Below are 12,776 nucleotides of genomic sequence, written 5' to 3' on the forward strand. Positions count from 1 at the left end.
GCTGACTCAACCACTTTGAAAGCATTGAAAAGGGGCCATCATCGCCATGATTGTCGTCATTGTCATCAACAGAACAACACTGTCCAATGACCCACCACTACTGAAGATCAATGACTGAACTACGAACCACACGGGATCCGTGGTGGTGACTATCTCCCTCTTGCTTCCTATAGAGACTCCTTGCTTCTTCTTTTCTATCTTTTCTGTCACCCTTCTTCCCTTCCTCATTATTCCATTATCCCATCTTCCTAATTTCATAATAGTGTCGGTCCTCCCTTTCCCTATCTCCCTAATTAAGATTTGTAATAAACTAGTCGGACCAACATTTGAACTGTTGTTTCTTAATCTCACGCTGGGTATACAGATATTAAAAGAACCTCCTCTCCCTCCTATAAATTGGAGCGAGACACTTGTCAGAGGACTGAGGGGGAGCTGATGGGGTCCTTCAGCTTCTGTCTCTGTCATTATGGACAAGCTGGAGTAACTCTCACAGATCTGAGGTGGATGTGCGATGCAGAACCTGTCTCAGCTTGCTCAGTTCTACTGCTTATTTCTTCACAACTTATTTCTATCAGGATCATGCCTCATATGCCCCTTAAACTGGTTGGATACTTGTTCTCCCTTGTGGGTCAGGTTGTACCTTTGGAGTATATTGCTGCACGAACCAAATCCTCTTAACAGGCCCATTAACATTTTCTTGGGGTATTAATTGTCTGGCATACCATTGCACATGACATCTGTAACTAATAATATCCTGCACCATATCATTCCAGGTAGGGATCAGGGACTGCATCTGGTCTAGTGTACTACCTAGAGTTCATGCCATTCCTGATGTGGTTCTGCATTCCTGCCATAAATGTCTTTAAGCTATCAGGGAGACCTTGGAATAGGAGAGTGAATTGATCAGGTGAATTGGAGCTAGTATATAGGAGATTCAGCTACTAGACCTTATTGATACGTGGCCTGAATACAGGCCGCTTATTGTACAGGCAATATGAGGTCTGAAAAGCTGGCTGTTCATATCATTAATTGGTCACCCTGATCCTGCCCAGCAGTCTGTGTGAAATGTCAGAGAATGATTTTCTTGTCAGGTATCATATCAAGAAAGACACCAGGACTCCAAAATCCACTGGCTTCCATAACACTTAACATGATTCCATTTCCTCCTGTCTAAGATGCCCTCCAAAGATATTCAGTCTCTGATTCCTATTGTATCCTAGAGTATTTATCTTGTAATTAGGCTAACTTGGCCAGGAACCATGGAATTGTCCTGGTGGTGATGGTAATAGGCCAGACTGATCATTTCCACCTGTCTCAGTTACCATCTCCATCTTTACAGTGGGTTTGAGTGTGGTCGTAGAGGGAGGTCCTTTGTCCCAGATATTGCCGTCCTACATCTTAGGTTCAACATTAGATACCAACTTCTGAATCTTTAAAGGGTTAAATGTGATAAGCATCTGGGATATAATTAATTTCAACTTTTGTTCTTTCTTTCCTGAGTTTCAGTTTTAGCAGAAGCTGCTTTTATTTCCTCTTTTTTCCCACATCACTGCTTCTAATTCTAAATGTAAATTGTTATTTGTAGTTTACAATCCAACTGCAACTCTGCCTTTATAGTCCTGCCTTCTCTGTTTCTCCTGTTTGAGCAGAGATACCTTACTTTTGTCTAATTTGGCATTAAGTTCTTTAAACACCATTTTATAACTGGGGGCAGGATGCTGTGCCTACTCCTGTTGAGCATGTGACAGACATGCTCCTAGGACCGAGCATATCACAGCTTCACCTTTTCTCCACTCCTTCTTCTGTTCTCTGTGCTGAGTTTCTATTCTCTGGACTACCTGCTCCTAAATTTTCTAGTTAGCCTTAGCCCAGTCCATACCCTGGATAGAGGGTTTACAGTAAAATTGCTACAAGAAAATTGCTTAAGGACATTATTTCAATTTTTGATAACTGGGCATGATATCCTGTTGATAGCTGGACATGATTTCTTTACTGAGTATATTTCCTGATGACTATGCCAATTTACTGTAGCACACTGTGGTCAGCATTTTTGCACTGATTTTCTACTGCTCACAATTCCCTGCCTTACGGTCAGTGGTGCTGCAGAGTTCAGTTAACACACTTCACTGTTCGTAAGTCAGGCAGCTAACTATAACTTTATTTAAAATGATGTCCTTAAGCAATTACAATCTCAGTAGGCAAATGCTCAACAGATAACAATTCCAAACATATACTAACAAACTTTTTTGGCAAAGCATACAACAAATAACATATGCGCACCCCTAGCTCCCCACAGAACTGTTTAGTAAGTTGTGAAAACTCCAAAAATACGCGCCACACTCCATGAATTGCTAGGTAATGGAGCCTGCCATTCCCCCAACACACAGTAATAAACAGAATTCCTTGAGAGAGGGCTGTAAGCAATATCCCCTGACAAGAAGGGAGATTTCTAGATATTTACAGGGAGGATAATACAGCCTGGTGTTCAATGGTAGGTCCAGATTTTAGTGCACAAGGTGGGAGACTCAGTCCAGCTGAGAGGGGATCCCACTCAACATTGGTCCCTGTGCTGCTTTTATATTCTGCTATCATCTGGTTTCTGTTCTACTGTCATCTGGTCTACTGTTACTTACTTGCTAGACTGCTTCTGCTGTATATAGAGTTAGTCTGATAAGCTATGCACAGCCCCCTTCACAAAAGCAATGAAAGCCTTCCCTGGGTCCTACTTCTTTTACTTAAGCCTAGAGCCATGGAAACACATCTGTGAGTGTTGTCCCATGTTTTTATCTTGCTGCATCTTGACATGAAACAACATGACAAAAGAGTGGCACTACATGCAGGAGGAAGTCACAGGGTCAGGCTCTTGACATTAGTTTAGGCTGTGATTTAGAGGGGCAGAGTCAGATTTATTGGTTCTCCCAGTGATCCAACTGCCGCATTAAGAGCATTAAGAGCCTAAACAAGATGACTAGGCAGAAAACCACTACCAGACCTTCACCTGGTCTTCTTTTCCACATTTTACCCAATTATACTTTTCCCTTTCTTCAGCACGCCTTTTCAAGAGAATCCCGCAGCCTGTTAAAATAAGTATTACACCATCAGTGCTATATTTTGGTCATGATTTCAGCTACTAAAGGTACTCTGTCAGGCAAAAAGACCTTGTAATCTTACCATCTATTTTCCTTCAGAATGTTTTGTTATTGAGTTGTGTACGTTCACCACTATTACGTGCAGAGAAATTTTTTTTTCTTCATGATTTATTTTTTTATTTATTTCATATGAGGGAAGCAGTTTAAGCTGCAAAAACAAATCTTGATCCACTTTGGGTCATAGAATCAGCATAAGAAAGTTACTTTTATTCCAAATAAAATACCCATTTAATACATTTTAACTCTAAATTTGTGTCTCTACTGGACATAAAACAATAGGAAGATGATTTTAAAACAGTGGGAGAATGATTTTCCAAGTTTACTGAAAAAAAATTTAATCCCTTCTCACCTATTAGGAAATGATCAGTAAAATGCTATCAAACACCTTTTTTTGGTACATAAAATATGAACATTCATATTTGTACATGTAAATATGACAATACTACTCCAATGATTCTAAATGAATATTCTGGAAAATAAATGGGCAATTGTACTTAACATGTATTTTAAAGGTAAAGTATCTTAGTTTGTCCCTCTCATCTCATTTCATTTACTATTTTCAGGCTGGGTAAAAACAGTCATATTACTTTTTAAAGTTTCTTCTATCAATTTTCCTAAGAATAAAAGTACTATCTACTTTGTTTTATATGACACTAACGTGTATTTTGCACAATGTGTACAACCTGAAAACATAGCCTTTGTGTGTCTTCTCTAAGTGATGAGGTAATGATTATTGCCATTACTGCAGATATACACTGCTGATATAAATTCATGACTTTCAGGAATAATTTCAATCATAAAGATTAAAACAAACAAAAAAACCCCCACCATTATAAGGAAGAAAATAGGTTTTGCAAACATATAAAAACTAGTGAAGCAGAAAAAAAAAAAAAGATTTGTAAGCAAAGGACTGGAAACAGTAATCAGTTGCATTCTTGAAGAGAATCTGAACATTCTAGTATTGCTTGAAATGTTTGTTGTGACCGTATGACAATTAGTTTTATATCTTCATTTCTTCTATTCTTAGGGCATTCGCTAGGTTTATATACATTTCACTTCATGTCCTTATCAGTTGACAAAATGCATCCTCATGATTATTTTTGCTCATTAAATGAAAGAGAAGCTATACATTTTCTTTTAGCTAGCATGCTCTGAGGCATTTTAAAGCTTTTAAGAAAAGAAGGAAACCAAAGACTTTTTGGCTTTTTTGAAAAAACACTCCAACATTTGCCACTGTTTGGCTTACATCCAACCAAAGTAGACAATGGATTGTTACATCCAGATTTGATCACCTTTGTAAATGTGAGTTACTCACTTTAGCCTAAGGAGAGGATATTTGTTTGAAAAGCAGCTATTTGCCAGAAATGCTGGAGAAAAAATTTTTAGATTCAGCTATCAATTTGAGTAACTCATGTATTTCTCGCTTCTTTGTCCATTTCCAAAATTCTTCTGGACCAGGTGTTGTGGCCCAGCCAGTTTAACAAAATTTCCACAGAGTCAACATATACACTGGGAGCTTTCCAAGTAACGCAGAAGGACAATTCTATTCATTCCATATTGCAAACAAAGTTATTGTTCACCTTGGCTACAGGACTAAGTAATTCTCTGATGGTATATTGATTTCTTCATCACAGCTCCAGAAATATCAAAAACCCAGACATACGTAGAGGTTAGAAAGAAGTCAGAAAACGTTATGCCTGAGTAGAGGAGGCCATGTTAAAACAAAAAGTACTTTTTTTTCAACCCTGATGTTAATGGGCATTATACTTAAAAATATGTGCCTAATGATTTTTGGTATCCAAGACCTCTTTTTTTCAAAGTTTTAAATTGTTTAATCAATGGATATACAGATGGTATAGATATATATCCAGGAACTTGGCTAATAGAATTTGTATTGGAGAAATAAGAGAAAGTCACTCACCCTGTCCCGGGCTCGCGAGATGAACTCCTGATGGAGCGGATCTCCAGAGAGAGATCCTTCCCCACTGGCAGTCAGCTCTTAAATGGGTCTAGGAGAGGTGGAGCCAGGCTCCACCCCTTCCTGCAGCACAGGTGAATTGCCTTCACCTGTGCTCCGTGGCTGACTCATTGCTCGCCTCAGGTGATCAATCAAAGGTTCAGGCCGTGATTCAGCAGCCCCATACACTCCACCCTTTCACAGCATGAACCAATGATTAGGTTGACTAAAAGGGTGAGCTTTCCCTAATACAGAGGTCCAATACACCGTGACGCTTATACAATTTCATCACAACACGTTAGTAAATTTCAAGATGAGTGACGATTGGTGAAAGTCGGCTTCCTTCTATGGGCCAGCGCTCGATGATGTTACTGGAGGCATATGGTCATGAGGTGCAGGTCCGTCCTATGTTCCATCAGTCCCATGCAGACCATCACCGGGTGTTACACATGATCTAACAGTAACACTGGAATGTTTTGATGACATTTCATTCCTTCCGGTGATCCTGAAGGCTCAAAGACTCACGGGGAGAAATACAGATGTTTCAGAAGTACCAAGAGGGGAAGGTCTGCCCTCCAGGGCAAAATACAGGCCGTGTTTCTATCCTGAGTCAACACTTCCGCTTGTACAGGGGCACGTCCTGGCCGCCTGTACCACACTTTCTGGCCGGATGTTTGCGGCTGCATAATAATATCAGGCACCAAAGGAGGTGTCCTGATCTGCCATAGGGACATGATGGGAGTCCCTTTAGCAATGAAAATTGGAGTGTTGACCACAACATCAGTAGGCCATGTACCTATTACTGGAGGGACTACTGAGCCTCCCACCTCCAACAATCTCCCCCAAGGTGCAAGTAGGCCGCACCACTTGGGTCCTACCTGCACCTTCCATGGCCATTTTATTCTGTGGGTGCCAGGATCTAAATTCTCAGGGGCAGCGAGGAGAAGATTATTTTCATTACCAATCTGGGTTCTTACCTGATGATCAGTGCCCGTAATTTGGATCCTAAGCTGGGTAGCCCACGTTGTCTGCAACATTCTCAAGGCACTGGGTCTACCATCTCGGGGTCTTTCATTCAGGTCTTGCAAGCTTTCATACAGTCTCTTTGTCCACCCCTGCAGAGACTGGGAGTCTGTCTTCAGGGCAGCCTTAAGAATACCATGATTACGTTATATAACGTTCAATGAGGCCTACCCCCGTTGGATTATATGGCAGGTGGAATCGCCATTCGATGTTATTTTCTTCTGCCCAGCGTTGTATCAGTGCACCAGTAAAATGAGTTCCTTGGTCACTCTCGATGACTTCAGGTGTCCCATAGGCAGACATCAGCTTGGTGAGTGCCTTGATGGTATATGCCTGGTTTGCTTTTTGGCACTGGATAAGCCTGCAGTAGCCCACTTGCAGTGTCAATGCAGGTCAGGGCATATCTCGCCCCCTCAGACTGAGGAAGGGGCCCGATGGAATCCACCTGCCATCGCTGGAGAGGATTATGTCTCTAGCAAGATGGGCTATTGTTTTGGGCAGCAGTCTTGGTCTCATCTTTTAGCAAGCGTCGCAATCCTGGCATGCCTGGACGATGTCAGGTAGCTGTATGGGCAGTCCCCATGCTTTAGCAGCTGCCCACATTGCCTTTTGTCCTGCATGCCGTAGCTTCTGATGTAACCAACAGGCAATGTTCTCGGATGGTGAATTCTCAATCCATCGAACTCGGGCCAGTGTGTCAGCTTCATCATTTCCTGGTGACTGTATGGGCTGATGACCAGAAACATGGTAGACACGTACAGTCCTATGTTTGACTGTATTCCGTATGTCTAACCACATGTCCTTGCCCCAGATCGGCCGGGCATGGATAATCCATTCTTGGGTGGCCCACTGTGCAATCCACAAAGTGAGCCCTCGGTACACAGCCCAACTATCCGTACAGATATTCAGGATACCATTACCGGGTTCCTTAGTCATAACCGTCCACACGGCTTGCAGTTCTGTCTGTTGGCTGCTCTGACCATCCCCCTCATCAAACCAGATTGTCTCAGTAGAAGGATGGTATGCTATTGCTTTCCACTTGCTCGGATTGCCCTTGCTGGATCCATCTGTGTACTAAGCATCGTCAGGGATAGTGTATTTTCCCTCCTGAACAGTACTCTTCTGCGGTGGAGCGACCAGTATTCCTTTTGGTGCATCACTGTGATATGTTACTGGGCCTAGGATCTTCTGAAGTTCTTCTTTCAAAGGGGATGAAGACAGACTGCTCCTTTGGCTGAGACAGGCGACCCATAGTGCCACCCCTGTCTTAGGAAGGTGGGTCAGATCTTTTACCACCCCTGAATCAGCAGAGTGGTCTTGACTATAACTTCAGCCATTTGAGTTATTGGCTCTACTGCCTGCAATGCTGAATAGGCAGCCAATAACTGTTTTTCAGTCATTCTGTATCTCTCTTCTGCTCTGTGCCAAACCTGAGACCAGAAACCAATGGGGGTCCGAACAGAACTATGGCGTTGCCACAGGTCCCAACCAAAGCCATCTTGAGTGATGTGAACATCTAACTCGGCTGGGAGGGTAGGATCAAATACACCCAATGTCTGGGCTGGTTTAACTGCCAGTTTCGCCTGTTGGAAAGCATCCTGTTCTGTTTTCCCCCAATCCCAAAGCTGCCCCTTTTTTGTGAGTCTATACAGTGGTCTTAGCAGCTGCGCTGGGTGAGGTATAAAAGAACACCAGTAATGTAATACACCTAGAAACTCTTGCAGCTGCTTTGATGTTGTAGGGACTGGGAACGCCTGAACCTTATCTATGACAGCACTGGGTAGTACTTTGGTCTTTCCTGACCAAATTACCCCCAGGAATTTTACAGACAGGCCCGGACCTTGCACCTTTTGGGGATTTATAGCTCATCCCCTCTGTTGTAAATAGGTGGTTAATGAATCTGCCGCTTGTCCTACTGCCTCCAGTGAGTCGGATGTCAGCAGGAGATCATCAATATAGTGATACAAGTTAACATGATCTGTTTTTTTTCCAGTAGGCCAGGTCATGCGCCACTAGCTTATGACAATATGTTGGTGAATGCACGTACCCCTGTAAGGTCCACTGCCTGCCTCCCCATGTGAATGCAAATTGATCTTGCGATTCTTCAGTAATTGGGATACTGAAGAACGCATTTGCTAAATCTAGGACACAATGATAGGTTTTTATCTCCCTACTCAATGTGTCCATTAGGGAAGCAATATTGGGTACGGCTGCATGAATAGGCGGCGTGACCTTATTTAATTCCCTATAATCTACTGTCATTCTTCATGTGCCATCTGACTTTCGCACTGGCCATATGGGGGAATTATACGGGCTGTGGGCAGGTTTTATAATGCCCACTTTCTCTAATTCCTGCACCGTTTTTGATATTTCGTCCTGCCCACCCGTGAGTCTGTACTGTCTCACATTAGTAATCCGGCGCGGTTTCAGCAGGCAAATTGGCCCATGTTTCGCATGGCCTCTTAATATTACCTGCACCGCCCGGATACTAATACATCTCTGTCTGAGTCTGAACTCTCCCACGGTTGTCTGGAGAGCCAGACCGCATAGAATATCTATGCCCAAGATGTATTCCTGGACTGGGGCAATAGATACCGTACATTCCTGGAGCGGGAGATGCCCAACCCCCAGTTTTAACCATGTTTGGGTGACAGGAATAGTTTGTCCCCCAAAACCACCAATCATCACTCTGTTTCCATGAAATTTGTTTGGATCTCTGTAAATGATTAATGTTTCTGCTCCAGTGTCCACTAATGCCATAACTCTCTGAATATTTTTCCAGGACCAATAAATCGTTAATTCTACATAGGGCCTCCAGTCCCGTCTGGAGGCCCGAGGGGGACTAACATCCCCCGTCACGCCATGAACTGTGCTAGGACCAATTCTTTTGCTTCCGATGGCTCAGGCATTGTGGCCCGAGACACTTGAGGCGGCTTTTTTTTTCCTATTAGGAACAATGAAGTCTTCTAGGTTCCATGCTGTTGTTGGTATCCTCTCTATAATTCTTACCCTTGGTTTCTTAGGGTAGTTTTGAAATTTTTGATTGTCCTTTAGCTGTCTCCAAAGCTGGAGAATGACATGGTTGGGCTGGCGGTTAATCTTAGCAAATTGGACCCCAGCTTGAATTAGGTCATTAAACATTTGTTTTCGGGAAACCTTTATGGGTCCCGATTGAGGAGCTCGAATAGCTGGCGTCTTGGTTTTAGTCACCGGCAGGACCTCAGCTTCTAACATCCGAATGTTGTGCCTAGTCGGTAGGCGTTCTGTCTCCCCCAGATCAGCAACTATCTGAGCAGCCTGCTGAACTACAGCTTCCGAGGTCACCAGAGGGTTTAATATTGAATCCAAGGTCCCATATAGGTGGGAAGGGGCCTGTTGTAAAATTAAATCTCGCATGCCCGCCGAGAACTTAATCATATCCAGGCTATCATAAGAGTCTTCATATACTGCTTCTCTCATCCCTAACTCGCGAATGTAGTTTTGAAGGTCCTCCATGGAGGACCATAGTCCTATGTTTAGGGGAATATCTGTTTTATTTGGCCAGACCATCCGGCACGCTGCCATTAACCAATCTATTATTGAGTGGTTCTCATTGGTATACTGGATGGCAGCATACAGCCTCTGCCTGACAGCAGGATGTAATGTTATGGTGGCCAGCTTTGCCATTTCCGGCCCATTAACCATAACACTTTCTGGTCCTGAATCCCATACCCTGAGCAGCCATGCAGGTATACTCTCTCTCGGCCTCTGCCGAAATCGCTGCACCAGGTCCATTAATTCAGTAGGAGTTTACGGTCTGGCTGTCACATGCAAATGCGTTTCAGCAGGGGGCCATTGGTCAGGGGGCACCCCTGCTGGTCTATCTTGCACCTTTTCAGTTTTTTGAGTTATAATAGGATGGAGTTCCAGGGGATCCACCATAACTGGAACCTCTAGGTCTGATTTGGAACTCCTGTTTTCCTCTTGAACCAGGTCCGCTACTTCAGAGGTATGACTATCATCTATTGAAATACTACGGACCTGGCCTAGAGACTGTAAAATTGTTTTTTTTTTTTTCCCCTGTCAATACATTAAGTTCTTGCTCCAATTTGTCAATCCGAGCTTTTAGTGGCTGATTTTGATTTTCTAAGTTATCTGATTTTGTCTCTGCTTGATTTAAAGCATTCAACAGTGGCCATGCCACTGTGGATGCAGCTAATTGCCTTTCTTTCATAGTTAAGACATCTTTGTCCAGTCCCTGAAAGTATTCTGTTAAGCGTACTGGGGAAATATTCCCCAAAGTATGCAGGGGATCCCATTTCTCAATTATAGTTGCCAGTTGATAATAAGGAGATCCCAGAAATCCTGGGATCTGCCCGAGGATCATTTTATCAAGGGGAATGATGTTCTCCCCCTTGACCCATTTATAGAAACTCCAGAAGAGAGACATGATGTAAAGTGGATTTGGCCTGCCTGGCTCACCAATTGTTTAATCAATGGATATACAGATGGTATAGATATATATCCAGGAGCTTGGCTAATAGAATTTATATTGGAGAAATAAGAGAAAGTCACTCACCCTGTCCTGGGCTCACAAGATGAACTCCTGATGGAGTGGATCTCCAGAGAGAGATCCTTCCTTACTGGCAGTCAGCTCTTAAATGGGTCTAGGAGAGGTGGAGCCAGGCTCCACCCTTTCCTGCAGCACAGGTGAATTGCCTTCACCTGTGCTCCCATGGCTGACTCATTGCTTGCCTCAGGTGATCAGTCAGAGGTTCAGGCCGTGATTCAGCAGCCCCATACATAAATGAATTTCTGCTGGCTAGTATTTAAAAAGTTATGTACAGAAGGGGTTAATATCTTAGCATTTTTGTTCCATTCTGTCTAGTAGAATTAGGGCTAACAAAATGAAAGAAAAATACTAGTAATCTGTTGTACATCTTAATGTGAATGTGGATCTGTCAGTGGACCTCCCAGTTTATTTGCAGAGTACCCAAATCTGTGACGATCCTTCCTGCCACAATACTTTCATGATTAGTCCTAATGTCTAAAACAGATTTTATTTTTCCTATATTTTTTTGCCTATCTCAAGCAGAAAATAATCACATTAGTAAAAAATTCACTGGATGTCAAGTTGGAAGAATATATTTTTGAGTATGAGAACAGATTTGAGCTTGAGATTTTGTCAGTTATGAAACTTTGCTGGAGGTATTGTCAGATAGTAGATAGAAGAAATACTTTGAAACCAATGACGTGGAAAGGAAGAAGTGACTCTTACTCAAGTTTGTACTGAGTTATGCTTATTTCTGTATATGAATGCAACTGCAGTTGCAAAGGTCATTCACACTACTGTATGATGAAATTGTGTTGGATATCAGTGAAGTAAAGTTTATCACATACAGTTTTAAAGTTTATTATTATAAGCTGCACAGTAATGATAGTTGTTTTTACCACTGTATGGAAATAGTATTACAGCACCATAATTTAACAGTGGTAATCTATTAAGGATGTTTTGGAACTGCTATTGAAATTAGCTTCTGTAATTCCAGAATTAGCTTGAGATACTACATATACTTCTGATGCAACAACTGGATTGCCAGCATTCGAGTAAATGGAAACATGGTACAGAACCATCTGTTTTTAACATGACAGAAATTCTCCTACCTTGGTCAGGTGAGGATGCCTTCAGTGCTGTGGTACACTTTATGGACAGTTAGACATATTTTTAAATCATAGTGGCAATTCTCTAAATGAATGATGCCAAGATTTCCTGAGTCCCAGTAAGACATTGCATGGTGCATGCTAAACAGTCCTGTAGAACATAGCAGTTGTAAACTTCATTTTTGATGGATTGAAAAGAATGTCAGAGAATTGTGGCAACAGTCTAGTGAGCTTTGGGTTTTAAAATCTTTTCTTTCTCATATTGTGCCAATAAGAAGATTTTAAAGTGCTTTCCACATGTATTCATTAGGAAAGAAAAGGAACAAAGAAGAATTAACTTCTAAGAGACAGAACTACAATCACTTCAGACTTTCTCACAGTATCTGAGGAAAATGTTTGAGAGGACTTCAAAACATACAGTGCTTACGATATAAAAAGTAGTTCACTTTATGCTTTGATCAAGTATTTAGCTTATTATTTCCTCCTGTGAATGCTTCCATTTCTTTGAAAGATCACTTGGGTAGTGATTTAAGAAGTGTGTTTACTATAACCATAGCTGTATTACTTGCTTTGAATAATTACGTTTTATATCTTTTCCATGTTATCATGTGTTCTTATGTAGAATACTAAATTCACATGTGACTGAGATTTTTTTCATAAGGATTTGCTGGCATCATTTGTCTTTCTTGACACCCTGTATTAGTTTGGCATCATGTGGTTTGCTGCAATAAAGTTACTTTCATCTGATACCAGTAAGTGAAATTCAAAATAGCTCTATGCTGTGGAAATTTTCTTTCTGACTCGTCTTCAAAAGGAAGGATAGTATTGCACTTATGAAATAGACATTTTTTTCTGTGATTATTAGGAATGGATTTGATTATATGCTACACAATTGCCCTACACTTGTTGAGCCCTTAAGTAAATGGATAGCACTTGACTGTTATGATGTAGAAATAAGCCAGAATTAGTACTCCTAGGAACTTAGAAATAGCCGTATCTTCTCTCAG

The 12,776-nt window shown here is 41.9% G+C and overlaps 1 protein-coding gene across 1 annotated transcript; it reads right to left on the reverse strand.

Moving 5' to 3' along the window:
• Positions 1 to 6,648: 6,648 nt before the first annotated feature.
• On the reverse strand, positions 6,649 to 10,896 carry LOC146542227 (uncharacterized). The gene is given in 3 exon segments (XM_085214071.1): positions 6,649 to 7,203; positions 9,286 to 10,191; positions 10,193 to 10,896. Coding segments are annotated over 3 exon segments (1,827 nt in total). The 5' UTR covers positions 10,559 to 10,896.
• Positions 10,897 to 12,776: the final 1,880 nt, after the last annotated feature.

The sequence above is a fragment of the Meleagris gallopavo genome, chromosome Z (genome assembly GCF_905368555.1).
Source record: "Meleagris gallopavo chromosome Z, MGAL_WU_HG_1.1, whole genome shotgun sequence".
Classification (NCBI taxonomy): domain Eukaryota; kingdom Metazoa; phylum Chordata; class Aves; order Galliformes; family Phasianidae; genus Meleagris; species Meleagris gallopavo.